The sequence below is a fragment of the Rhipicephalus sanguineus genome, chromosome 8 (genome assembly GCF_013339695.2).
Source record: "Rhipicephalus sanguineus isolate Rsan-2018 chromosome 8, BIME_Rsan_1.4, whole genome shotgun sequence".
Classification (NCBI taxonomy): Eukaryota; Metazoa; Arthropoda; class Arachnida; order Ixodida; family Ixodidae; genus Rhipicephalus; species Rhipicephalus sanguineus.
The window spans coordinates 36,103,005-36,130,264 of NC_051183.1; the positions used below are offsets into that span (position 1 = coordinate 36,103,005).

At 46.8% G+C, this 27,260-nt stretch overlaps 1 protein-coding gene across 1 annotated transcript; it reads left to right on the forward strand.

The window, feature by feature from the left end:
• The first annotated feature begins 261 nt into the window (after positions 1-261).
• On the forward strand, positions 262-8,070 carry LOC119401722 (ras-related and estrogen-regulated growth inhibitor-like protein). The gene is made up of 3 exons (XM_037668655.2): positions 262-642; positions 5,607-5,740; positions 6,147-8,070. Exons 1-3 carry the CDS (start codon positions 546-548, stop codon positions 6,579-6,581), a joined length of 666 nt encoding a protein of 221 aa, XP_037524583.1. The 5' UTR covers positions 262-545; the 3' UTR covers positions 6,582-8,070.
• The last annotated feature ends 19,190 nt before the right edge of the window (positions 8,071-27,260 follow it).

The following is a 27,260-nucleotide window of genomic DNA, read 5'->3' on the forward strand; positions in this document are numbered from 1 at the left end:
TAAAAAGGCTAAAGCATCCAGACCAAGGAGGCGAAGCGCAACAGCGCCGCACAAAGCCGAGCCCCGGAGCCCGAACGCCGGGACGGCGAGAAACACCGAAGAGTCGGAGAACGAAGGAAGCACGGAAAAGAAAACTGAAAACGAAACGAAGCGCGCGCGCACCCATTGAGCGGCGCACGTGTAGCGCGCCGGCCCGCTCCCATTGGTCGAAATCGAAAGCCACGTGACGGAGCGAGCCGCCATAAAAAGAACGCCGGCCCGCGGAGGAGTTCCATCGAGAAAACGGACGCCCGTACGGAGAGTCGCGAGCTAGTTTCGGTTTAGGTTCTTCAGTACACGGGTGACCGGCAGCATCTTCGTTCTTCTCGGTGACTTTGGTGTTCGTTGCTCTGGTGCGGACGTTTGCTTCGGTTGCTGCATCGACCACGGTGCGCGACAACTCTGTCGACGGAAAACGTTTATTGTGCGTTGCACTAGGACATCTGCCCGCGCCACGAAAACTTCTGCAGCGAAGACCACAGCCTTTGCCGGAACAAGCGTCATCCATGCCTCTGGCAACTGCCGTGGCAATGACCCGCAAGAGCAGCGGACTGTCTCCTATCCGCGTCATGGTCATGGGAAGCCAGAGCGTCGGGAAATCAGGTCAGTGAAGGCCGAGTGCTTTTCTTTTTTTCCCGCTTATTCGGACGTAGCAGTAAAGCGGTTGGCGCGTTGTTTCTGTGGCGTGTCCCGCAGTTTACCGCATAATGTAAGAGAATGCGATCAGCTGCCGTAGTTTCGAGAAGATCGAAGGGTGCAGTGGAGCATGCACATGTTGGGATGACGGGTCCTGTGTTTTTTTAAGAGCGCGTATAACACCCGTATCATTCGTTGTTTGAGCACAACGATATTACCAAAGTTGCAGATGACGCAGCTGAATGACATCGGGAATTGTGTCTATGCCACCGCTGAAAGATGTCAGTGTTGCTTAGTTGCATTGGGTCTAAAGATTTTTAAGTAGCATGCTCCCGGAAAATTTGCTGTCTACAGTTGCTGCATATAAGCCATAGGTTGTCGCATTATGTCCATTTAGTTTCTTATGCACAAACTGAGATACGTGTGCTACCGTTTCAGGGCATCGCATTTCAAGCGAAGTTGAATGATTCCATGTAATGCTTAAGATGCAGTGGCACTGCACTTAGACTTATACGTAATCAATAAGTTAAGTACGCATTGGTTACTTCTATTCTGTGCAAATGTTGCTCGACATTACGCGTGCATGTTTAAATTAAAGCACGCGCAGATGTGAAGATCTAACTGGTGTCCAATGATCACGTTAGCTTTCAAACTTCAAATTACGCGAATAGTGTCTGTTCCGGGAACTGCATGCTTCTGAACTTCTCATGCACTGTTGCACGATATTACTGCTAAATGTTGACTGTATGACTGGAAAAAGGAATATCGACAGTGAAATAACCATGCAAGCGTCTGGTTAGTTCAGAGAGAGAGAGAGAAATGGAAATTTTACTCAACACCCTGCGCACAAAGAAACTCTCGCGCTGACCGGAGCCCACACAGTGGACTTCAGCAAAGAAAAAGTAACGGCATGCACAACCAGGGTGCAGCTCAAATAGGGAATGTAAGCAGGAGCGTTTCAAGTTCTAGACAGCTGTGGCTGGCTCTTTAAAAGTTTCGAGGCCGAGCCCAGACGGCAGGTGAAAAGAGGAAGACCGTGCCATGGGCAGCTGTCGTCAATATGGTGCGCCAGCTGTTCCATCCAAGACGCGTGGCGGGGCGCGTGTCGCCCATAGCAGACGACGCCGTGACCCCCGGCAAAAGACGGTGTCGAAGGAATACCGAACGCCACCTGGCGATCGCTATCGATAAGAAAGAGAGGCGGGAGAGCGCGGCAGGGTGCAGCGCTTCTTCTACTTCTTCCGCCCCACATCGTCTCGCTTGCTTTATTTGTTGCTCTGGAGAACCGAACCGTCTAAAAACCGAAAAGGCAAAAGAAAGACGCACCGGCTGCTTTCCGCCAACCTAGCCGCAACCCTCGTCGCCCCAGGGGGCGCTCAAATTGAGAGAGGGGGAAGGGGAATGCAGACTTGATTGTTGGTTTCCTCAGCGTGGGGAGGGGGACGAAGTCCATAGGAAGGAGAGTAGGAACGCGCACGCGAGCGACGCATGGCGGCGAAACTGGGGTTACTTCTTCTTTCTCTTCTTCTGCATCTTTCCCTTGTGGCGGTCGCATCGCCTAGAAGCTCGTGGCCGCCCTGTTTTCGAAGCTCCTTTGCTTCTTTCTGCCCCGCAATAGCCTCCGGCCCCTCGGAGGTGTTTGTTTCGCTTTGGCAGCTGCCGAGTGGGCCCTTTAAGTGCGTGCGCCCTCCCTCACGTTCCCTACTTCTTCGCGCACGCGCTAACTCGCAGGTATAGCTTAAACCTCGCCGCCTAATACGATGCTGCGGATGCTTTCACACCGCCTTCTCTCTCGCTCTCGGTGGCCGGTCTACATTCTCCAGCCGCGCTTGTTTGGCCCGACCCGGCACGTGTTTGCGAGATCGTGGTTTTTGCCGTGGACGAGCTAGCGGCTGTGCGTGGGCAATTTTCTACCGACTCCCATGTCTACCTTTTCTTCATTTCGTTATGTTCGTGTTTCTTTGCAGTCCTGTTTCGTTCCTCCCGCTCAGCTCCGCTAAACAAAAATCACGAAGGGAAGAAAACAGACATGCCGTGTAGGCCAGTGAAAGTGCTGGCTCCGCCGGGCCTACATCCGACCATTGTCGGGTGAAATGATGGGCAGCGGTTGTCCTTCGATCGCGGGTCATGGCGTACACGAATCACGGAGTCATGCGAATCGAATCGGATCCCGGAGGCAGAGTGTGATGCGAAAATTGGGCACCTTCTTTTCCTTCGATTTGCAGCGAAAGCACTAGGCGAATAACGTTGGCGTTGTTGTTATTGAAGCAACAACAACAACGCGAGTGCTAGGTGAGATGAAATCTCGAGGACATCGTTTTGGTTGTTCTTTTTACTCTGGAACACATTCCCGGCTCGCAGCAACAGCAGGCTGGATTTCGAAACCTCAACAACTGGGCATCTATAGTTCTTAGGATAAGAAGAAGGGTTCGTAATCCCCGCTATGCTTGTTCGCGTTATCAAGTATATAACATGACGACATTTGGGTCACCCTTCGTCAAACTGAACTGTTAGTATGCCAACGGCGTATGTGCACATCACGAATGCTTTACACATTTCAAAAATATTTTATGCAGCTTCCCAATAGGAAGTAATGACAGGCACCGATAGAAAGACGCTGCTCCTTATTAGCTGTCAACATTAGTTCAGGTTTTAAAGTGGGACAGCCGGGCCTTCGAGCATTCAGTATAGTTTCGCTGGCTACTACTATTGGCAGCATAATACAGTTTCAAAAGTCCGCGAGAATGATTCTATACAAATATCTTGAATAATTACTATGTTAAATCTATGCAATTCTATGTAAATCTCATAATTCTATCTAACTCAAACTTGGTTACCTATATTGTCCCTCGTGACAACAGTATATGAGAAAAGCTACCTCTTCAACGTGTTAAAAATGGTCGCAGGTTTCTCAGTTCAATAGTAGAAGTGATTAGGATTACATGAAAGGCGCTGCAGAAGCCTTGAGAATCATGCAACGAAGATAAGGCGTAGTACTGGACACCTGTTTCTTTAGTGTTGCGCGAATGAAAACATTCAGTGAGGTGCCCATCTCACACGCGCCACCCAAGATGCTGCCATAAGACAAGCTGTATGACGGAGATAACCTGTGGTCGTGCTGGCCGGCAAAACAGCACGAGAGATGGGGCCCCGAGAAAAGGGCGGCTTTCCGGAAATTACAGAGCCGCGGGAGATGGACCGCTTTTCGCAACCACACGTCAAGCGTCGGGTGCTCTGACGGGCGGCTGCATGTTATGATAACAGGCCAGAGAACCCGGCTCTTCGCTGAACCAGCGATATCGCTGACAAGACGAAGCGTACTCACGGTGTTTTCGCGCCCTCACGGGCACTCACCGTCAAACGTGCTCGCAATTGAGGGAAGCAGCCGAAAATTACCCGCGGCCACTTTGAGAAGATCGACATGTTCTAGGGTAACGTTTGACGTTGACGAAGGGTAACAGCGAAAGGAACATATTCATTGCCGAGTTACTCGAAATTGTGATATAGTAGTCTACTTTTCGCAATCAGAAAAAAAAAGAAAAACGAATACCCACAAACTGCGGACTATAGCAAACAGTTTACTTCCACACATCCAGATGCGTGTGCAAAAAGATTAGCATCAGGGGCGTTGGAAGCATACACATGACGATGCTCTACAGACAACCGTCATAAGAAGAATCTCTCCAAACTCGCTACTGTCTCTGAGTCCTAAGAGCCTTCAGAAGGACACAGGAAAGTCTTCAACGCTTGAATGCGTCTATACGAGTGACGGGCAAGCAAAACGTCCTGAAGCTATCGCGCCAATTCATCAGGAGATTCAAGGACGTCGCAATGCCGACCAGGTGCGCCGCAATGCGCGAAGCCGTCGCCTCTGCTGCAATGTACAAGCTAACGACTAACACAAACCGAATAACCAGCGATGCCTCTACAGCCGGGCAGCCAACCGTCGTCGGCGGCTTCTGACCTTGACGTAGACAGGATCGCGTTTCATACGTGGGGATTAAATGATCCATCACGGATGAGGATCCGGCCACGACTGTCTTCGCCGCTCCCAAGCAAATTTGGTACGAGTGATTGGAGAGCCGGCGGGAGACGCGATACGGGGCGAACCGTGACTTGGGAGCCGTCATCACGTCGGCGTTTTGTAGTGCAGAGTGAGCGCGTCGTTTCTTGCGGGGTTACGAAATAAGGGGCAGTGGCGAGACGCCTTCTGACAGTCTTCCTGTAAGAAGAGGTGGCGAAAAGCCGGTGCTTTAGCAGGTGCTGCACCCATCACGTAAAACAAGCTCTATGTTCTCTTCTTTCTCAGTGGCAAAGCGTTCGTACAGAAGATAGTGGGAAGAGGGGGGGGGGGGATGACGACTAACTGCATCTATTAAGTTGCCGTGGGAATGATACTACACGGTCTTTCCTACGATGTGGCATTGCCACAGTTCAGAGAGTACATTACACCTTCTCTAAGTACATTTTGATTTAAATGAAATCGACGGTGCCTTCGCAGTTTACTAACATAATCACATCTAATTATCCGGCATAATTTACTGCCTATTATGGCATCCCACACCTGTTTAATTAATAGACCACCACTTATACCGAGAAGTACCGCAATACTTAAGGGATAAATATTTCGTTGTACACTGTGGTAACTGAAAACGCTTATAGGCTTCGAATATTTCAATTAGTTTCTGCTTTCTCTCTCTCTCTCTGTTCAGTAGATTGCTATAGAATTTACTGCTTCAGTTGAACTATCTCGTTTATAAATAGACGTTGTTTGAGCCTGTTGAAATGCATTGGTGGTTCCGCAAGGCAAGCATTTATAGCAGCTGAGCCTTTAACTTTTTCAGTGACTTTCTTCGAGTCACGTTAGAGCATACAATGCTGGAAAAGTACGCCTCGTCTTATAAGCATGTCTTTCTTTCTTCTCGTTTCAGCCGTGACGGTGCGATTCCTGACGCGGAGATTCATCAGCGAGTACAGCTCGATGAAGGACCTGCTCTACAGGCACACAGTTCTTGTCGACAACCGGGCGTTAGAACTGGAGATCCTGGACACATCTAGATATCAGGTAGGCAAAAGTATATTGTTGTGTAACAGCACGTTATTTTAAAGCTGCATTGCAGTCAATTACTACGGCGGCTAAGATTAGAGGCTTGTACATTTAAGTCATGTTATTAAAGCAAGTATGAGGAATGTCTTAGAGAAGCGACCAGAAGGCGCACGCATATCTCGTACCTATGCTATAAAATCATTTAATGGTACCTTCTTACAGGTCTATAATGAAGCCTTTGAGCATTAGTTACAGGGCTCAGTAGAAAATTATTTCCTCATTACTTCGCAGTTTTATGTTTATAGTGACCTAAGGCTTATCGCATCCCTTATCACACTACAAGCCTCCAGATGAGGGCTAATGCTGTACCTGGTGAAGGATATCCTGACTGACGTTCTCTTGTTCCTCTTCTTTCCTTTCGCAGGAGAACAAGTTTCCCGAAGACAAAATGGGCTGGGCCGACGCCCTCGTCGTTGTCTACAGCATCGAGGACCGGTGGAGCTTCGAAGAGGCCAGCTTGTGCCTTCAGAAGGTGCAGCAGCTCTGCCCGTGCCTGCCCACCATCCTGGTGGCCAACAAGCGAGACCTGTCGCACGTTCGCCAGGTCGAGGTCGATGACGGCCGACAGCTGTCCCTTCAGCTGCACTGTCAGTTCTACGAGGTGTCGGCGGCCGACAGCTACGCCGGCGTCAGTATGGCCTTCCAGAGCATACTGCGAGAAGTCCTCGCCACCAAGATCCTCCGGTCTCTGACCCCCGTCCGGCGGCGACTCACCGTCGTCACAGTCTCGAAGATGCTGGGAGCCGTCTTCGGCAAGAACGGCAAGCGCCACAAGAAGAGGCCCTCACTGTCATTGTAAACGAACATACAGTGCGAGAGACAATGCAGACTCGTACCTGTGTATATATAATGCGCGCACATCGAAGTCAAACAAGGACACTGTCAAGGAGTGCTTTGTGATTGGACACTTTATTTTCTTGCTGTCGTTGCATTTCGTGTTTGTGCCATGTCAACTTATTGTCAAATGATTCGCGCAAACGACTCGGTGTCCTGCCGAAATGGCAGGCTTTTCTCAAGAGTGTACAGCTTTTATCGAAAGTACCTGGGCCATAACGACGTTTGCGATGACGCAGCTAAAACAAACAGGGCCTTCGCTGAGGTGCTCTGAAAGTTTGTAACAAAGTGAAGGTGTTTTCAATACTCACTACTCATATCAAGAGAGCCCTCAGAAGTGGGAGATGCTGTAAGATAACGCGTACGCTAACGCGTTGCTGTGTAAAATAATGAGGGAACCCGCCTGGAATTGGAGATGGTACAGCAGGAATGGTTCGACAGGCATGACAAGTGAGAAATCTCGTTTAGTCGTTTTTTCGCAATGACTACAACTGCCATACTTAATTTTAGGACCGCAGTCTCAAATGCGAGGCCGCATTCCTGTGTTGTTTTTTTCTGTTCGGAGTTCACGCTCCTTTTATTCGTTTTTTAAAAGATGAAGCAATCGGTACCAATAACAATTTGCTCTGTCTCATGTTCTGTAAATACCTTAATTGTGAATAATGTTCGTAAGTGTACAATGTTTCTCGTGATTGTAACACCCGAGACGGAATCAAAAGTGTCTGGGGGCCTGTTGGCACCACAAGTCCCTGCACCACGCGTGGCGAACAAGATTCATTGTCTGCGCGTGCACCACCTCAAAAAAGCACGAAGGTTTCTCTTGCCTGGTTTTTGAACAGGCGAGGAATTTCTAGTCGCTAAGTTGTCGATCTCGGACCGACAAGACAAATTCTCAATCGGTAATGCTGGGAACCGTTTGTACAGCAATACGCTCAACGGTAACCGTCGCATAGTTATGAATGATAACGACTCATTTTTGTGCCAAGAATAGCAGTGCTCAGTTGGTCACTGCCAGACTGTGATATAAGCCAAGTATGAAATAACTTTACGTTGTCCTGTTGTGTATTTTTTCTCGTGAATGTGTGTTAAGGTCTGTGTGTATACTGCGCTATAACGCTGCCTCGAACACCAGATAGTGCTCGTACTGGCGTGTCGTATGTTAGAATGTCGCAGCGAAGTGTGGTCAGAAGGGAACAATGCTAAAAAACCTCTTCTTGTACACGCGTGGTTTCATTTCATCGTATCTGATTAAGAACATAAATTATGAATATCATGTCATGTATATTATTTATGAATTAGATAGCCATCGGCATGTCCATTAGCGAACAAGCATCGTATTTTTCACTGTATCACACTTGTATGCGCCGAGCTCATTTCGATGCTCAAGAGTTCCTGTCGTCATTGTCGTCTTGTTATACTTACTCATGACGTCGAAAATAAAATGTGAATGTGATTCTGTATAAGAATGGCTCTTGTTTTCCTTAATCAACATTTTAATAGCATGGCTGTCCTCGCTAAGCATGACATCGGCCGTGATGAAGAGTGCAACTTTCGAAGAGCCGACGACCCACACACTGCAGACACGAAACCATTCAACCACGAGTTCTTTGTTGAAGTAAAATTATACTCTCAGAAAGTCCACACTGCATTTCTCAAAATAAAGGAAGGAGCAACACCAGGCTAGCAGGTCGTTTTCTAAACTGAGTTTTCTCAGACATTCCTCATGTCATTTCCTGCTTTGCCAAGGCAAACATTACGGGGATGATGGGGTTTGGTACAATGAACACTGTTTTCTAAAAGCACTTGACTTGGGTAAGGTGCGCAATCATGGGACTACCAAGCGCCATAAAGAGAACGTGTGCAGACAACAGTTGAAGATTTCAAGAATGAATGAATAAACTTTATTTAGGGTTAGCCCGGCCGTTCCCTTCGGGCGGGGCGATGGGTTGAGGAGTTTATCTTATGTCCCGTCCCACCCTCCGTCGATGATGATGGCGGTGTCTCGTGTGACGACTCGAAATCCTTGGAGCCGGGCGGCAAAATTAACTTTTATAACCTTAATTTTTAGCTTCTTCAACTTAGGCCCGGAAGTGTTTAAGCAGTGGAAACGGGCGGGATGTTCCGTAAAACCAAAATATCGGTGAAAACACTGCACCTGAATTTACGCGCGGAAATATTGATTGCACACGTGTGAAACACAACCAGGACCATTCTGATGTTTACTTTCACCGATTTAACAATGTTTTGAAAATTTGTAGTAGCTGGGTGTTAAAAGCCGAAAATGCCTGACACAAAACACGCTGCACGACATCATTGCTGCGGTAATGCCAACAGTATGCCCTCCCGGATACATTACAAGAGATGATTTCCACGAACAGGAAAAAAGAAACTAGCATATTACGCATTTGGTCGATGGTTCTTGAAAAGCAAAGCGCAGACGTCCACAACTCCATCGACGCTCCGTCGACGAGTGCAACCTACAGATAGCGTCGTGTTTTTCAATGTACTATTCTCTTGCATTCAAAGGCTGTAACTGATTCACTTAAAGTATGGAATTGTATGATAAAAATTCTCTTTGTAAATCCTGACACGTCAAGCGGAATCGTTGCCGTGCACTATATCTCCTGTGTTCACCGCCGCGTACTGATCAGTTGGCTATTTATAGCGCTGCATATGAAAGCAGTACGTTCTCCCGCATACTTCACAAGAGATGATTTCCACAAAACATCGCGTGGGTACGGCGTGCACGAAGAAGAGTACTGCGAACCCGGACGCATTCTGCCTTTGCTTCTCGATGCTTCTTGCAAAGAAAGAGCGGATGTCACATCTGTGCCTTCGCATGAAGTCCAAGCGGACGGCGCGGTTTCTTCAAAGTACAATTCTGCTGATCTTCAAAGGCCGAAACCGACTCTCCTCCGGAGGTAGATCATGTAATGCGCGCGGCGAAAGAATACGCGCGATGCATTTCAGCGAGTGAGTCTTGACGCTCGGCTCCTGCTGAAAGAGGCCCCGGCGACGTGTGGTGGTGCGCCCGTGAACGCCAAGCCGGCGCTGAGGGACACAACCTTGGCTTGGATGCAAATGACCAACACGCGAGGGAGCGAGGCCGGCTAGCTCTCTCGAAAGGAGGGGGGTCGTTGGCCGCATTGCGCGCACTTCAGCGGCCCGGCCTGGCGCTGCTCCAAGTAGGGTCAGCTGCGCTGTTGTTCTGGGCTTTGCGGACGATTCTTTTACCCCCCACGCAGACGGTGGTATTCTCTGTTGTCATGCCAGGCGTGGGAAGGACGCCTGTCGTTACCGTCGCTGCTGTCGGCGCTGTTATTGTATATAAATTGAAGCTCTAGTTCCAATAAATATAGTTGTCCCGTATACTTTGACAGAGTTAACCTACAGAAAGACTCAAGTCGTGAAAGGGGCTAAGATGAACAAAAGGAGTGTTCGGGCTCCAATCAGCATCACAATAACTAATGACGCGAACAGCCAATGAAACCGAATGGAGACCCGTGAAAATTATTTTTTAGAAGGTTGACTATAAAAAAAATTGATGAGGACGGTTACAAGAGGCAGCTGGCTAATAGCACAAAGAAGAAAATGGAGTACATAAGGCACACGTATTAATTAATGACCACATTAGGCCAACAGAGAATGAGGCTAAAGATGCGTCGGTAAAAAAAATTAACTGAAATGTTACTGGTAACGTAGTTAAAGAAAAGATTCGATTTGCGATAACAATGGTATGTTAACTTCAGCAATGTTCACTGGTGGGTTAGTTGACAATGTACAAGTCTTAGCGGTGTTGCAATCCCACGTAAGCACAAGAAAAAAAATCAGGACACCACTATGACAGGATGTCAATGTGTCCTGCATCTTGTTTATCTTTTCCGGCAATCATATTTACAGCATTACGAAGAACACTAGTACAGCCAATATAGTAAAATAAATGCGAATTCCCCATACTTACGTCTACCATAACGTAAGAAGGGCTCTAGGTACTAACCTGCGGTCACGACTGCTATTCATTTACTGTCTGCAGTATTATAGGTATAAATATGTTTGTCTAAGACACCACTGCTAATACCATAACACAGAACACAACTGCTTCAATTTCAAGCCCGTCGGCGAAGTGCTTCCAGGAAGCCCGAGAAAAACGGTCACTGACGATGACTACGTAAGTTTAAATATTGAATATAGGATTTGTACATATTAGAGGTGTGCGAATATTCGAGTTTCGAATTAACCTTAACGAATAATTCGATTCGACTTTTGAATAGCTAGTATTCCAATTTTCAAATAATTCGAGACGGGCGATTATCTTTTTTTTTTATTTGCGACATAGACTTGCCCTTAAGGCATAATATATGTTGTGTATGTTTGTGTTAAATGTGCGCCGTTAGGCCGGTGTTGTGTATAAAGTGAAGAAGTGTCTTGTGGAACGTGTTGTCATGTATCCATTGGTCATAACTGTTTGTGTCACTGTAGCGAAGACCAGCTTGCAGTAGATGACGGGAGCGTTCTGACTGTAATCCTTGGCATGTCCATATAAGATGGTATGCATCTGCTTGCATCACTGGAACAGAACAGCACGGCCGTGTAGCACCAACTGGTAAATGCGACCAGTTCCCTGTTGAGATAACAGCTGGTGTAAGGGTCACCCCTGCCTGAATATCCAAAACGCGACGAAGGCCAATGGTGCAACTTAATTAGGGTGGAGTGGATAAAGCTAACGCTAACGTCTTTACTGTAGGCCTTTCATTGAAACTTTCAACGAAATCCTGGTTCAGAGCGAGCGGATGTTTATTTTAAAGGAGATTGTGTCGTTTCCGCGCTTCATGGCTCCAGCAAAATAGGCCAGGGAGGTCTGGGAGACGGTGGAACTGCTAGCGCCAAAAAATAACCAGCACAGTGGGCTCATGACTTACAGTCAGGAGGTTAAAAAATGCTTCATTCAGTCCTTGATTCCAAGAAAGCATGATCATGTGAAATGCTAGAAAGATCATGGAGCTACATTTTATCCAGGTATCGCCAAAATTGCTTCGCGATACCTTCCCATGCCTGCTATAGAGGTGCCCAGTGAGGGCATATTTTCAACTGCAGGAAACACCAACCCATCACGGCGAGAGAACCTCAAGCCAGGTCATGTGGAACAGCTTGTGGTGCTGCATGAAAATTTGTAGCCTTTCGGTAGCAGCAACTCACCGCGTTAGGTGCTCGACGATATGAGCAGATTTCACTTCTTTGTTCTTTCATTCAATTTGCAATAAAATCTTTTGTGTTCGATATTCGATATTTTTGTCCACTATTCGGCACTATTCGATTCGAATTCGATCCGAGATGAAATTCCACTCTTCGCACACCCCTACTATATATCAACCAGAAAAAAATTCCAGGCCTGCGCTGAAACCGCAGCACAGTCACAGCGAAAGCTGGAAGAGCGGCGTTTCTAGAGCCCGTTAAGCTCTCTTGGGGCTACAATACAAGTACACTAGAAAGGTACCCACTACGCCATAAATCACAATTTTTGTGAAGTTGGAAAGCACCTACTGAGCCATGATTCGTCATTCTGCAGAGAAGCGAGGCACCAGCTATACGTCTGTAAGGCATTATATGCACTTTGTTGACGCGACGACTGATGACGATGAAGAATTATGGCTCAGCCCTTTGTAATGGGTTGGAATCTTTAAACGGCCCACCAGTTATGTAATTTGCAATCGGTGACGCCCGGTCGCTATTTCCCTCTGCCGTCATGCTGTATAACATACGTTGACGTGGAGAGAGACGGGGGGGGGGGGGGGCGAAGAACTTTACTGAGACCCCGAGGAAATGGATCATGCGCTTATGGGCTTCCTTGGCAACCAGTACAAGTGCACTTGCGAGGAACCCACTACGCTATAAATCATTGTAATTTTACTGAGACCCCGAGGAAGTGGATCATGCGCTTATGGGCGTCCTTGGCAACCAATACAAGTGCACTTGCGTGGAACCCACTACGCTATAAATCATTGTAATTTTACTGAGACCTCGAGGAAGTGGATCATGCGCTTATGGGCTTCCTTGGCAACCAATACAAGTGCACTTGCAAGGAACCCACTACGCTATAAATCATTGTAATTTTTGAGAAGTAGGGCAGCAGGCACTGTGCCATTTTTCGTCATTCTACGGAGAGCGTTGGTACCTGCTAAACGCATGTAAGGCATTATGCGCACTTTGTTGATGCTGTGCCTGATGACGATGAAGAATTATGGCAGAGCCCTTTGTAATGGGTTGGAAGCATTCAACAACCTACTCGTTGCGCAATTCGCATTGTGTGACGCCTAGTTACAGAATTCGCGTTGTGCGACGCTTGGTGCTTATTTTACTCTTCTACCACGCTATATTGCATATGCTAATGTGGTTCCTTCCCGACATGAAGCCTGTATAGGACATTTTTGCAAAGCAGTTTCAAGCACCGGCATGGCTCAGAGGTTGAATACTGGGCTCCCACGCAGAGGGCCCAGGTTCGAACCTCGTTCCATCCTGGAATTTTTTAAAGACGATAGTCTTTCTTGGGGAACTTAAACGCAGAAATTTTGGTCTGTCTTTCTGTCTTTCTGTTTGTCGGTACGTCCCTCGATTCAGCCACTCGGACAAAGTTGAACCACTTGCCCAAGGGTCAGCCATCGTGAACGGCTGACTAGGTTCATACTTGTATACGTTGTTGATCAAAAAGCAAACATTACGCATATCTGAGGCGCAACATCACTAGGTAAGTATTAGGTGGTGTGTTCCTTTAATAGAAAATACATAGATACGTAATTCTAGAGACCCTAGTTTCTTAAGCTGCGCTGAAAATGCGACTGCGCCGAAACTTGGCTTCTTCCGTGCCCTCTGCACGAGCTCATTGTTGTGTTTCGGTTTCGGTCCAGTATTGCACGGTACGAATGCCATGGGGCGCCGCTCTGGCATTCCTGCTTTACCCAGGCGACGTGAATATAAAAGAGGGTGTGGAGAGTACTCGTTGAGTGCGGACGTTTCTTCTGCTTCGGCGCTTCGCGCCAAACCGTGTGCTCGGGCTGGCTGGCGTCCCCGCCAGTCGCGTTGGTCACCGCCGGTCTTCGCCTGCTGCTGCGCCGGGACTACCAGCCCGCAACACAGCATTCACGTTTCCCGACGTATTGCCAGATGGCGTTCATATCCCACGCAGCGCCTCTTCTATCGTCTTTAGACGACATTTGCAGCGAAGCACGCAGATACGCGGCCAATTTTTTTCTTATTTCGAGCGATACTGGTTACGGACACCGGCGGCGGCGGCGGCGGACAACTACGGCGCCAAAAACGGCCGGTGAAATGATCTCATAACAGCTTTCGCTGTAAAATGTATAAAGGAACGGCCCCTTCCTTCGGGCGAACCAGCCATTCAGTGCGTACCGTCAGACGGGCGTGCGAGTCGAACGCAAGTGACCAACGTAAATGCAAATACACATATGCCTGACATTAAATCAGCGGATAGCCTGCATGTTGACAAAAAAAAAAAAAGAAGAGGACAACGTCGCCACCCAGCACTTGCTGCACCTGCTGTATGTGTCGTGACTAATTGGCCCGAAACGACACTATGGCTTTTTATTTATTTTACGACAGAAAGGAAGCATGTAATTTTCAGAGAATCATAGTCTCTCTAAGAACCTTTTGAAACTATAACTTCAGCAAATTTGCTCAAGTCCTACAAAATGTTTTGAAATCTAGGGCATCGAACTAACATACAACGCGAACTACTAGAATAGGAAGTATCCTCCAGAGATCCCAATGTGCAATGTCTGCACGCCTAATAGAAGCAGCCAGGCGAAGTAACGAAAAGCACTTCACATGTCTGGAGTAATTTGGCATTACTGCTCAGTGTTTGCCTTGTTTAACGCTTCAGTGGCAATCTTTTCACAAAGAAGAAAAATCGCAGTGAAGCGACCAAACAGAATATAGATAGAGTAATTCACATGTCTATACTGATTTGGTGCTACTGTTTAGTGTACCTTTGTTATAGCATTTTAGTGAAAATCATTTCACAGAGAGGAAACCCGGCAATGTAAGCCCCCGAAGCTGACTGTTAATGAAGCAGCCATTCCACGTTCGTCAACAATGGCGCAACGGAGCAACAGGAACACGCCGAGGTACGTCGGGCTCCCAAAGCCTCCCCACCGTTCCGTGCCAGACGGTCAATGGAGTGCCTGTTTATCTGGGGGAACCGCTTTACCAAAAGGGGCTGAAAAGGAATCCGCCTCGTGGCCCGGTCGTTGGCGCTGATAAATATTTGGGCCTCACACCGGACCGAAGCCGGCGGTACTCCGCTCTGGGCACCTCCACTGGGCGTGCCTGGAAGCGCTGCGCGCCGGCGCGATGATGAACGAGAGAGGTTGTGCCGAGAGGAGACGGCAACCGCCCCCCTCTGGCGACCGCTCAGTTCCGGTGAAGGTGAACGCGCCCCCTTTCTTTAACGCCGCGCGCGGGCCAGCCAAGAGAGAAACGCTCTCAACGCCAACTCAAGTACAGGAAGTGGAGAACGCTCTCTGTTTGGGTGCGCGGGTAGCTTCGCTTAAATGATGTGCGTGAAAACGGCTTCGGTACAGTGGAAAACATGCCGTGAGCCAGATAGATGGCGTCATCCGTGGCTCGTAGTGTAGTTAAAATAAGGTCTACTATTTGGCTCTTGTATTTTAAGCAATAATAAAACGTTAGCACGAAGAAATCTGGACACTCATAATGAAGACACAGGATGGTGGCTGACTGCCAGCTCAAGTTTATTCAAGAAAGTTCATTGAAGTTGTCATTCAGCACCTGTAATGTGTCTTCTACTTCTACAACCAGTTTTTTTCGTGCTACGTTTAATATGAACTTACACCAGCTCGCGCCGTGCACAACTTCTGACGTCACTATGACGTCACAGATCACAATTTGTGCCGTAATTACGACGTCATGATTACACCACCGCGACACCACATAACACAATGCCACATGATGAGGCCATCGCACGACGTCATCGCTTGGCCAAAGGTAGGCCAACCGCCCAGGTTTTGCAAAATTATGTTAGGTGCAGAGGGGGGGGGGGACTCAATGCGATCAACTGAGAAGAAAAAGAACATAGCTTTCGCCTTCGAATCGTCTTAGGCACATGCAGAAGGGAACCTGTGATTTTTTAGCCTGTTCGTTGGCAGGACTATGCTTTCCGAGGTGACAAGAATAGAGACGTTGTCTAGCTGTAGTTCTAGCCTCTATAACTGTATCATAAACGAAGGAAATCTTGTTGCCTCAATGACCAGAGGCTTTCTGTTCTGGGGGGTCGGGGGTTAAGGGTTCAAGCATACTTTATGTATGTTCGCGCGTGCGTTTGTATGTGTGCGTGTATATATGCATAGGAAAAACTGACTTTTTTTAAAGAGGAGGGGAGTTCGAACCCTCCCACCCCCTTTCCGGCTACGCCAGAGTCAATGACCTAGCTGCGGCCGGAGTAGGCTTCTTTGTCGTCTTGGGCACGTGCCTCCCATGTGCTCTGAGACGCCGGTAGCCGGACTACCACATAACTAGTCCGCCCAGCGCCCACTTGTCTAGAGCGTGAGGAAGAGAAAAAGGCCAGAGCGAAAGGAAACTGAATGAAGGCAGGAAACGCGTGGGAAAGTAAATACAAGCAGATAAAATGGGCGGAATATGCTGATCTAACATGCCTCTATACGCAGACATTGGGAGTATTCTAAAACTACTTTAAAATACACAGATTTTCAGCAGCGAGCTTTAGGAATCTAATTCGCATAATTAGTATTTGTTCACAAAGTATTGTATTCGTTATTCAACTTTTCTCAATGTTCTCACACACCTGAGCAAATAAAGAGCTCCCTCAAAACTATGGCAGTGAAAGGATTTCACTTGTATGCAATGATTAGGGCAAAGTGAATGTCAGTTTTTGAATGAATCATTAGTTTACGGTGAGCTCGTATGAACAACCTGTAAATTTTCCCGATGAAAGGCTTAGCGGAAGCGGCGTATGTTCAATTGAGCTTAGGCTCGCTTTAAAGAACACTTTGTTAGCGACATTTACGGTTCTTACGTGAATGTATTCATGGAGGCAGGGATGACGTTAAGCATTCTGGAGGTTTCTCTATACTGGGTCGCGGCAATAAAGCGCTCAGTGAGAGCGACACGAGAACACTGATGGCATGTTTTTCAAAGAATCCTTTCAAGCACGTGACCAAACACCGACTGTGTAGTGCAATTCACGCAAATCATATGGAAGAATGCCTTCATGCGCAGCTCGCTTCCCCATTGCTTTGATGGAGAGAAACGCCCGTATTGTGGACCTGTCGAGTGCGCCAAAGAGCCCTTCATTAAGGATTTCAAAAGCTGTTCGTCCAATAAGCTTCTGAATTGAAAGAGTCGACGACTGTTGGTGGTGGCGCAGAGTTCTGTATGCGCGTGCCCAGCGGACAGCAGTGACACGGTATCCACATGCGATATACTAAGCTACAAGTCATGGGGCCCCGCTTTCCCTGCTTCCATGTTCCTTGCACTCGTATCGCAGATAGCAGAGCCAGAAAACACTCCCGGTCATCGACGAGCTTATCTGATTGGTCTGTTGACATCAAATTTACGAGTACACACATGTTGATGTTCCTAATTAATAACTCCTCAATGTTTAGATTTTCTTTACATATTCGTTGCGTAGGGTACATGCAGGTCACTCAGTAGACGCCCGGCATCGATAAACTTATTTGCTATGGAGAAGATTTCGTGCTTAAGATTACCCTGAGGAATACTTCGTGAATATAAGCGGTGAAACGTCACCGATGTCTCGGCTAACCATTTTAAAGAGAGCGTAAAAAATACTGCTGGTTTCTGGCTTTTACGTAATGACAACAGCCTTTGGTGGTAATGTGAGACGATCACTTTTGGAGATATTGCCAAAATGTCACTTTTAGTGAGAGGTAACTGGCAGGTTGAACAGAAAAGGGAAAATGGTTGCTACTGGACGCGCGAGATTTTACGTCACGCAAAGGGATAATCGTCGCCGGAAATGGTAGTTTCATGAAATAGCGCCATGGCGGTCGGCCTCGACATGGAACTTATGCCAAGGCATCATAGCCACATCTACTCAACATAAAGTTTTGCGTTTCATCATCACCTTCATGTTCATCATCGCCTTCGTCGTCAGACTATCTTTATGTCAAACGCAAGACTAAGTCCTCCTGAAATTTTTTCCAACCTATCCATGATGTATGCCAGCGGGTACTTAGAGAAATGACAAAAAGAGAGTGGCAAAAGAAGACAAGCGCACATGCCAGGAGGCATGCACATCCCAGTATAAAGGGTGTTATTTTCATAGAATACATTTTCTTTATAGAATGCCCATCAAAGTCAGGTCCCTGGTGTATTCACAGATGAACTCTGCGTCCAGGCCGAAACACTTCGCCGCAGCTGAAGTGTCAAGAAGTCGAAAATTAACATAAACAAGGTAACTAGCTTTTTATACCTTTCAATTAATTACTTGAGGGTAGCTTATACTTGAAAGGTATAAACCGGGGCAACTTATGGCATGCACATTTCTTAGAAATCACAAAATTTGCATGTCATTTGAAATATTCATCATCGGATTTTAATGCCGATATCAAAATAGACCGAGCTCATTCCATTTATATAGTGCAAATATTCTCATTTCGCCATCTCATCCATCTTATCGGTATACCCTGCTTCACTTGCCACCCTTTGCTACCCGCTACGTTACTCTAAGCACCGGTTATTATAGAATATGGCAAACACATGACTTAATGTACTTGCAAAAGTTCACTGAATAGAGCTAACTTAAATGCAGGGCACAAATAAGGGAGATATTTACTAAACCAACAAAGCTGACCTAGTTAATTATGAGTATCGCTGAATGAGTTCTTCAAGAGTCAATGTTTGACAAGACGTAATATGTTATAGGTGCCTATGCAAGCGGCAAACTTTGCCTAGTGCTTACGATATACTTACGCTGATATGCGCATGAAATATTAGCCGCTCAGAGGGTACACAAAAGCCTTATTACTGGGTGCTCTCATCTACAGACACAATCAGGAAGTTTTCTCAGTGCAAACAAGGCATACGTTTCCTCATATAAAAGACGTCTCCTTATAGAAAAGGTTGTAGACACGTTGTCAATGCAGGAGTCGCATGCTTCGTTGGGTGTAATTAGCTATTATGCTTTTGTTAGAAAGCGTCTCTGCCTACTGTAACGCGAGGCGCTGGATTGCTATACATCTTTAAAACTACGTATTATGCATCACCTTCAGCAACCATGTCTACTATACGCCAACTAATGAAACGAGTAAGATAATAAACCTGCGGTACATATGCGCCTGCTTTATTTCGTTTGATATATTCAGCACCATCATGCACAGAGCCAGAACTCAAGGATGCTACAGTGCTTGAGTTCTCTTGTTTTGTTATTATATTGGTTCTGGCAAACAATGCAGTCTGGATAGTCGAGGTGTGCCAGCCTCCGTGACCTAATAGTGCTGCAGCAAGACCACAGTTGAATGGTTCAAAGCAGAATGTCTTCCATATGATCCCACATACTCTTGCAACGTGATCTTTAGCATCTTTGATGGACGCTTGGTAAACGGCAGGAAATGAAGTCGTTTCCTAAAATACCTCTCATTAACGTCTCGGCCTGCTAGCGGTTGACGTAAGATATATGGGAATCTGCTCATTCTCAACGGTATCGATATAGTCATGAAGGACGAATGTCGCAATAGCAGGCAATAAATAAAGAAGAAAAAATATTCCTATAGTTGGTGACAGCACGATGTGATGCCTAAGGTTAGTACACGTTTCTATAGGTGAGCGCTACGTTATTGGATATGTCTTTTGCGCCAGTAACAGGAAACCCGACTCTTGCGCGATAAAAGAAAGTAGCGTATGATATCAATCTTTAAGGATGTGCTACTTCCCGAGCGCCTACCTAAATACATGTTAATTGAGAATGCCTTTTGCTCGACATCCGTTACGCCGAACTTGATAAACATTGTTGTACTACAAGGTAAAGACTTTCGGAGTACACTCAATCTAAGCTATTAATTTTGGCCATCAGATTTTTGAAATAAAATCTATGAAGATGTAGAAATAAATCGCCGAATAATGAGCTTCACAGCTCTAACTTAGAAATGAAATATGCCATCGGGACTTCTTAAATATGCAATTCTTGAGGCATTTCAGGAAGTACGGCTGAAGAGATAAAACACATATTACACCCAATCGTATAATGAATCTGTAATTTCTGAGTCTGGCTTTTGCAACAAGCAAGTAGTGCTTTAATAATTTTAAATGTAAACATGTTGACAGAAATATATCTGGCTGGGTGGAAGATTTAGGAGGTTGAAATGGCTCCAGCCAAGTTTATAGAGAGCCCGACGTTTCGGGACCGTTTCGGTCCCTTCCTCAGGGGGTGACTAGGTTGGTCATGGAAGCATGTCCCCGACTTGTTTCACCACGGCTCCGGATTTCCCGTTCCCTCACGTTTCGGAGGCCGTGAACGTATACTGAGGACATTGTTCCTATAGGGACCAATGCCTTCAGCCTGCTACTGCGCAATAATTTTACGTTAGCTATAAATTACCATAAAAGTATGTTTCACAAGAACGGCAAGTTGGAGGCTGGTAAAGCGGCATGGTGATTCGTTGAATACCGCAGGTAATACAAGGTCCGAGATGGAAGTTACGCGTGAGAAGGCTTGACTTCAAGATTTATTCTGAAGCAGCCACGTATTATACACTGTTCCAATCTCAGCCATCATAAGCACTTGTCACATGCGACTTCCTTCCTTATCCTTGCCTTTTTCGCGCTGTTGAAGAAGTCAAAGGGTATGTCTGCTTTGGACACTGCATATAGAGCATTCCGCTTTCAAACCAGAACGTTCTCTTTGTGGGCCTGTTTAGTTGAGTTCTTTTAGAGCTGCATGTTATCCACAGTTGTTGCCAGGAATTAGACTTCTACGTGGAAATCATGCGTCATTCCTCATTTTATTGGAATTCTTCATTTTATCGGACTATTTCGCTCAATTGAAATCCATCCAGCGTATTTCGGACTAGAGCACTGCAGTGTATTTTAGTAGGCGAATGGAATTTGGCACCGACTCGCCATGATAGCTTAAAAGGTAAGCTCATCTCACGCATTGTAAACCTCGAAAACGTGGCCTCGACTCCGGTTACAGTGACTCCATTTCAACTGAAGCGAAATTCGATAATACCTGTGCGCTGGGGTTTAAGTGCTCGGTAATAAAAGAGCTCCATGTGGTCAAAATACATCGCGGGTTCCTAATTACAGCGTTTCCGGAACCATTGTCGTGGTTAAATACCCCAGAACTTCAATTTTTAGGTTTTTAAGTTGGCATCGAGTCAAAGGAAGTCATTCGCTTGACGCAAAGTGCAAGTATGCAATTTGAGTCAACTTGTAAAGCCAGAAATGTTCTCATTATAAAGCAGTCGAAAAAATCGAATCAATTTTGTGCCTTATGGGTTGAGAAATTCTGCAAAATTTTACCGACGATACGAAGTGAAAGCATGATTTATTTGTTCGCAATCTAACGGTCGATTTCAGTACTGATTACACGTAAAATCCATAAGGGTGTGCAACTATTTGTCACGATTTCTCCCTAGGCTTTCTTAGAGCCGCGATACACCAAGTTCAACCTCGGCCGGGCACAGATGAACATCCAGAATGCATGCGAACACAAAGAAGGGCTCCATCTTCAACGATTACCCCCTCTCCGCTACCTAACACACCGTTACACCGCCCGAAGACACCAACAAGCCACGACGTTGGCTGTTAATGTGCATACGCATGCGAAAAGTCCTACATTAACCCAACTGCTCTTAGAATTGATCGCACATTCACAAAAGCGTACGCCGAAAGCAGTAGCAATGACAGGGTTGGTGTCAAGCGTTTTTGCCGAGAAAGAGCGTCACCGCCAAAGGGAAACGGTCGTGTAATTACGGGCACGATCGAAGAGGCCTTCCTCGCCAGCAATAAGAGCCACGAGGAACGCCAGGTGTCGTTTTAATCGCCGCGACCTCTGCGAAACCTCTGAGCGTAGAAACGGAACGGTTCCATTTCTTCTTACCGATAACGCGTTCATGTTGGGTTAACCCTACCCCGGGAAGACGCTAAATCTAGGTTTTCGGCAGTTGCTTGACCAAACCTCACTAACGGACACTCGACACGAATATCAGCTGTAACCATTCCTAGCATTCTGGGACGGAAATAAAAAGCCGAATCGACGCGGTCCGTTTTCTCTGGCAATTTTTTTTTTCTTTCGCGGACCAGAGGCTTTCTAAGTTAGGAACTGCTGCTACCTCGTTCGCCAAGACAAGATGATTGCTCGATGCCCAACGCGCAATCTAGAGCGAAAGGGCCGACACTAATGATGAATGGCCCTAAGTGGTCGCATACTATTTCAGCGGCCCCTGTTTCGATGCGTGATCGATATCTCTCGGACTATTGCTTGCGCATAGCGTCGCCTCGTGCTACTGTGGATTGGAACACCGTCCGCGAAGCTAAACGAACAACCCAACCCGTGTGCACATGTTATCTCACGCGCATATCGCCCCTAACATGTGGGCAGTTCATCTACTGCCGTCTCCTTTCACTGTTTGCTGCAGTATATGGCACGTAGTTTATCTCATCTTTGTATCATCTGATCTCTATTCCCGTACAATTTGGATTATATCGAAGCCTCATAAAGCTCTTTAGATCATTTATACTCAGGGTGCACGGTATTACGCAGCGTCTTATCGGTGAATATATTGATACGACCTAGTATGAAACTACCACGTCGCTTAGTATTCTTCTTTACCTACACTGCTACTTTATTCTATGAATTTTTGTCTCCTTCGGACAGTTGCACATTAAATTTATTCTGATTACTATTATATGAACTCTAGTAGCTTTCACCGCTTCAGGTAAGTGGATGAAGTTTGGTTGTTTAAACTTCAGTTAAACACAGAGAATGTGTCCCCTCAACGGTGTCTGGAAGAAATTTCAAAACGTCATACTTGAAACAATTTGAGCAGGCAGTGCAAGACAGTGTTTCTAATCTACGAACGTAGCCGGGTCGAAGTGAATAGCGAATACATAACGCTTTTGTTTGTGCTATACTTTCACCATATACAAAGGACACGTTCTTCGTCATCCATTTATGATATGTGTGTGTTGTGCACTGCCTTCCCAAAATGAAGTTATTAGTCGCGCCTATTCTCTCACATATTTTAATGTTCTTCATTTCTTTTCAGGGCACAGACACTGCAAAAGACTGCCGTGGTGTCTAAGTCGACCTCTGTCAAGCTTGATGCACATGCGCGCCTTTATGAGGTGCGCACTTTTGTGACGACTGTGAGGTTGTGCTGCTTGTTATCTTGTTACTTGTTTTCTTTACGGCGGTACAAATTCTGTCTTGAAGCTGTGACCACCTGTGACGTTTGGGGTCGGCTATCTGCTACACTGGGACTCAATGTGCTCGTGGAAAGCCCGTTACTATATAAGGTTTAATCTGACACTGAATTCGTGCAAACGTTTCCACGTAAGAAACTTTGAACGTGTCGGGAAGGTTGTGAAATTATGTGCGTACAAAATCATTGTTTGCAAAATATACAAGCAAACATCAAGAGCCCACAGTTACGAAACCAGGCCGGTATTACTCGTGCAAGCTTCTAGAGGTGGGTTCGAGCTACCATCGCAATGCTGCACAGAGAATGCACAAACAGCCAAGACGCAACCGTTAAATCACAGGCGAGGCTCGGCCTTCGAGCCTTTCGCTGTGGCAACAGGGCCCGACGATTAAGTCAGCTCGCGTCGGTACCTTGTGTAAGCAAACCGCATTATCTGGATCACCGTGATCATCGTTGTAGAAGAGGAGCGTGCCCATACTGCGATGCTTGCTTTTGTTTTTTGAAAGCTACTCCACCTTGGAGAAAGTACACCGAGAAGGTGAGAGCGCGGCAAAGCGGGGACCTTTTAAAGGGATCGCCATGATTGCACATGCCGTCTCTAGGGGTACCCACCAACGCCCTGGGTTCCAATGTGGCGCACTTCATCACGACCGGGCCTCTTGAATTCCAAACTGTCAGGTACGCGGCAGTGGTCTGCAATTATTTCGGGAGGCTCTCCTTCTTAGGAGATGCGCCAAAGACGAAGCTTTCACTCGGTAAGGATGACTCGTGCGTAACTCTCTCCGGTTACATAGTTCCGTCAAGACGCCGGCCCTTCAGCCCCTCTGGATGTCTGACACATTGCAAAAGAGTGATTTAATTGAAGTATCAGGTCAATGGTACTCTGACTTACGCTGCAGTACGTAATCTACGGTCGTAACAACGGCCCGTACTTTGTATACCTGTATTCAATTATGCTCTATTACGCGAGCTGCTCCTTAACAACGAGTGCAGGTGGCGTGGTGTGGCATTGTTCGACCAGGTGTACCTGGCTCTTCGTGAATTCGGTATGGCCCAGCATTTAACTCCCTTTTCGGTTCTGTTCTGTGGGGCATACGCTCTAGCCTCACTTAAACATTCTGTGCAGGCTATTTCAGGAGCCTCACACACCATCGTTTGCACTGATGCTTTGTATAAGCTTGCGATCGAGACCACTGACAATGGAGAGAGTGATGACCGAGAATGCAGATAGTGAGGTCCGTGGACGATGTTATGTACTTTGGTTTTCATCTCCTATTTACAGGCATACGAACTGTGCCAAGGACTCAACAACACATGCGTAGGCTTGGATTTCAGTCAATGTGGCGAACTTCTACAGGTATGGCTGAGCGACTATAAGCATGTGGGAACCCACCCCTTAATTTCATTCTCAAGGTCTACATTTGCGAATCCAGGGTAGGTTAGAAGAGTCCAATAATCAAGATGCTAACGCGCAATATGAAAACAAAATATGAATTAAGTTCACAGTATTAACTAGTACCACAACTTGGGTCTATCTAAGGTTCAAGAAAGCCAGAATGTAAACCTTGACTTTAAAAGACAAAAAGAGAAATCTCCAACTAGAAGGTTTATTTTAAGAAACCCGACGTTTCAAAGCCTGACCGGCTTCTTCTTCAGAGGTGAGATGGCCCGAGGTGCACGGTGCTTATATGCGCTTTCTTGCCGACAGTTGCCGCAAGCCTTGACAATAGAGGGGGGGCAAGGTCCCCGTGGTGCGGTTGATGTTTTCCGCTGTATTCTGTATGTGCCACGACTCGAGGAGAAGCCGCCGGCGCCAACAGCTTTCCTGTTCCAGGATCACCGCATCGTCAGGACTAATGCGGTGTTCACATTTTTCGCAGTGTTCCGCTACTGTACTCCTTTCGCTGTCCAGCTGACGTAGATCGTTCTTTCGCGGCACCCCTGAAGAAGAAGCCGGTCAGGCTTTGAAACGTCGGGTTTCTTAAAACAAACCTTCTGGTTGGAGATTTCTCTTTTTGTCTTTAGTCTATCACCCAACCAGGCAGACTTCTGCCGAATGTTTACCTTTAATTCACTTTAAAACTGATGGGAAATTTACCGCATCGTTTGTCGAGTAGAGCAGCAAGACGCCTACAGGTGCGCTTAATGCGAGCTTACCTGTGGCGTTCTTCTGGTACAGATATGAATATGCTGAAGGAGATGCTCTTACCATTGCAGATAGCAGACAAAGCTACAGCTATTAGTTTTGAAGCCTGCTAACCATCGAACTGCTCACGAAGTGCCGGTGAGCAACTTCATTGCTTACAAGGATGAGCTCTGTGAGTGGCACTGCTACGCGTCTCCAGTTTCGCTCGCTTAGCTATACGCGTCTTGAGTGAGCTAACGCAGCATGTACATTGTCGCTAAACTTTGCGATACTGATGGCGTGTCCTTGCGCACTAGTATTTAATGTTAGAGAACGCGTGGAGAGGCTATAAATCATCGAATACATAACATGTGGCTCTGTAGTAACAATATAGCGTTAAAGAGCTCGTTTTGCAGAAATTCCGGTCGGCGTCGGTGTCGACGGTGGTGGCGGCGTCGTTCGTTGTGAGCTAAAAATCAGTGTTGTCCGTGTAATGCAAGTCAATAAATAAAATAAGTATTCGGTCCGAGTGAGAATCGAACCCAAGCCTACTGCGTGGTAAGCAGGTGTTCTACCACGGAGCAACGCCAGTGCTTGAAACTGCTCCGTGAAAAAAACGTTAGATGAACATTATGCGGTGGAAGGAGTCTCCTTAACGCATGTAACATTGCGTGCTGGAATCGTAGAATCGCATCAGGCGTCAAGACACGTGAATTGCACAACGAGTGGGTGGTTTAAAGCTTCCCACTCATTACAAAGTGTGCAGCTGTGCAGGTGCGCGTGGCACCTTACGGACGTGTAGTGGGTACTTGGCCAACTTGCAAAAGAAAGAATTGGGGCATAGTGGGCACTTCGCAACTTTACGTGCAGTAAGCATTCTAGGATAGTTTGAAACGGCCAATGTTAGGCGCACAAACGTTATTTTTCTTGCGGCACGGTCGAAGGCGATGCGCGCGGCCTCTGATTAGGCTATCGCGTTCTACTGTTGAAGGCGAAGTTCAAGTTTCCTTCAAGTCTTTATAGTACGGAAACACTGCAGAGGCTTGTTTAGAAAAAGAGTACCGCCAGCACACGATAAAGTTGCAGTGTCATAAGTGAATAGCTTATATTTCGGAAGCAACGAGTTACATTGTTTTGTCCTCACCACTCTGAACGCATCTGCACTTCCTGCTAAATTGAAGAACGCATTTGTTTTGGACAGACCTCAGGGACCACTAGAACTACGCGGTGGCCGTGGTTCCGGCTGTAAGTGAGTGTGCCTGAAACCCACAAACTCAGTACGACTGCACGTACATTCAGCGACTGTGTCCCGCATTCGCGTACTCCAACTGCGCAGCAAATGCGCCTCGTTATCACGACCCACTCAGTGGCGATCATTAAGGGCCCGTATCATCGATAACTGCATAACTACTCCGCCAAACACCCACGTAGTGGCCGCCAGCGGTGCGGCAATGCGTCCCCGCATTTCAACACGCTGCTTCTCCCTTTGACATCGTTTCCTCCGTTTTTCCGGCTGGCTGCCTGCCTTTCGTCGAATGAAACCGTGGTTGTAACGTGTTCCAACCTTGTCGTTGAGGCTGGTGGGTGATTTATTCATGTCGAGGCAATCGGTCAGGAGTGGGTGGCCGAGCACATTTCGGCGGGGCCATTGTTCCGCTGGTCACCCGAATCGAACAAGGAAGGTACTGAGCGAGAATCGCAGCTGACCTATATGCGGTGATGCAATAGCACCAGGCGAAGTGGACCGTGGATGAAAAGCATCCGGTAGTATTGAAATGAGTCTGCCGGTGTTTCGGTGAACACTTGCGCTACCAGGCCAGCTCCACAGGAGGGCCGACAAATGGAACGTTAAAGCAGCAGGACGGTTAGACTCATAAAAGTTGCTTAGTTTCTTTTTGCCGATCTACCAGCTGAGGCCTAAACAATCAACATCATCAAGGCACCTCGTCGGAAGCACCACAGGGGATGCCTTTTCTTAATTGTTTTAAAAATAACTAATGTGTTCTTCCCGTTTCATTGTCTCAACTGATCAGCAGTCTAACTAAAGTCAACCTTATAATAAATGTGACCATCAGACCGTGTG

Excerpts from the sequence above, each read along its gene's own strand:
- LOC119401722 (XM_037668655.2), top strand. The coding sequence starts at position 546 with ATGCCTCTGGCAACTGCCGTGGCAATGACCCGCAAGAGCAGCGGACTG. Across the intron at positions 643-5,606 it reads CCAGAGCGTCGGGAAATCAG|CCGTGACGGTGCGATTCCTG; the intron begins GTCAGTGAAGGC and ends TTCTCGTTTCAG. Across the intron at positions 5,741-6,146 it reads TGGACACATCTAGATATCAG|GAGAACAAGTTTCCCGAAGA; the intron begins GTAGGCAAAAGT and ends TTCCTTTCGCAG.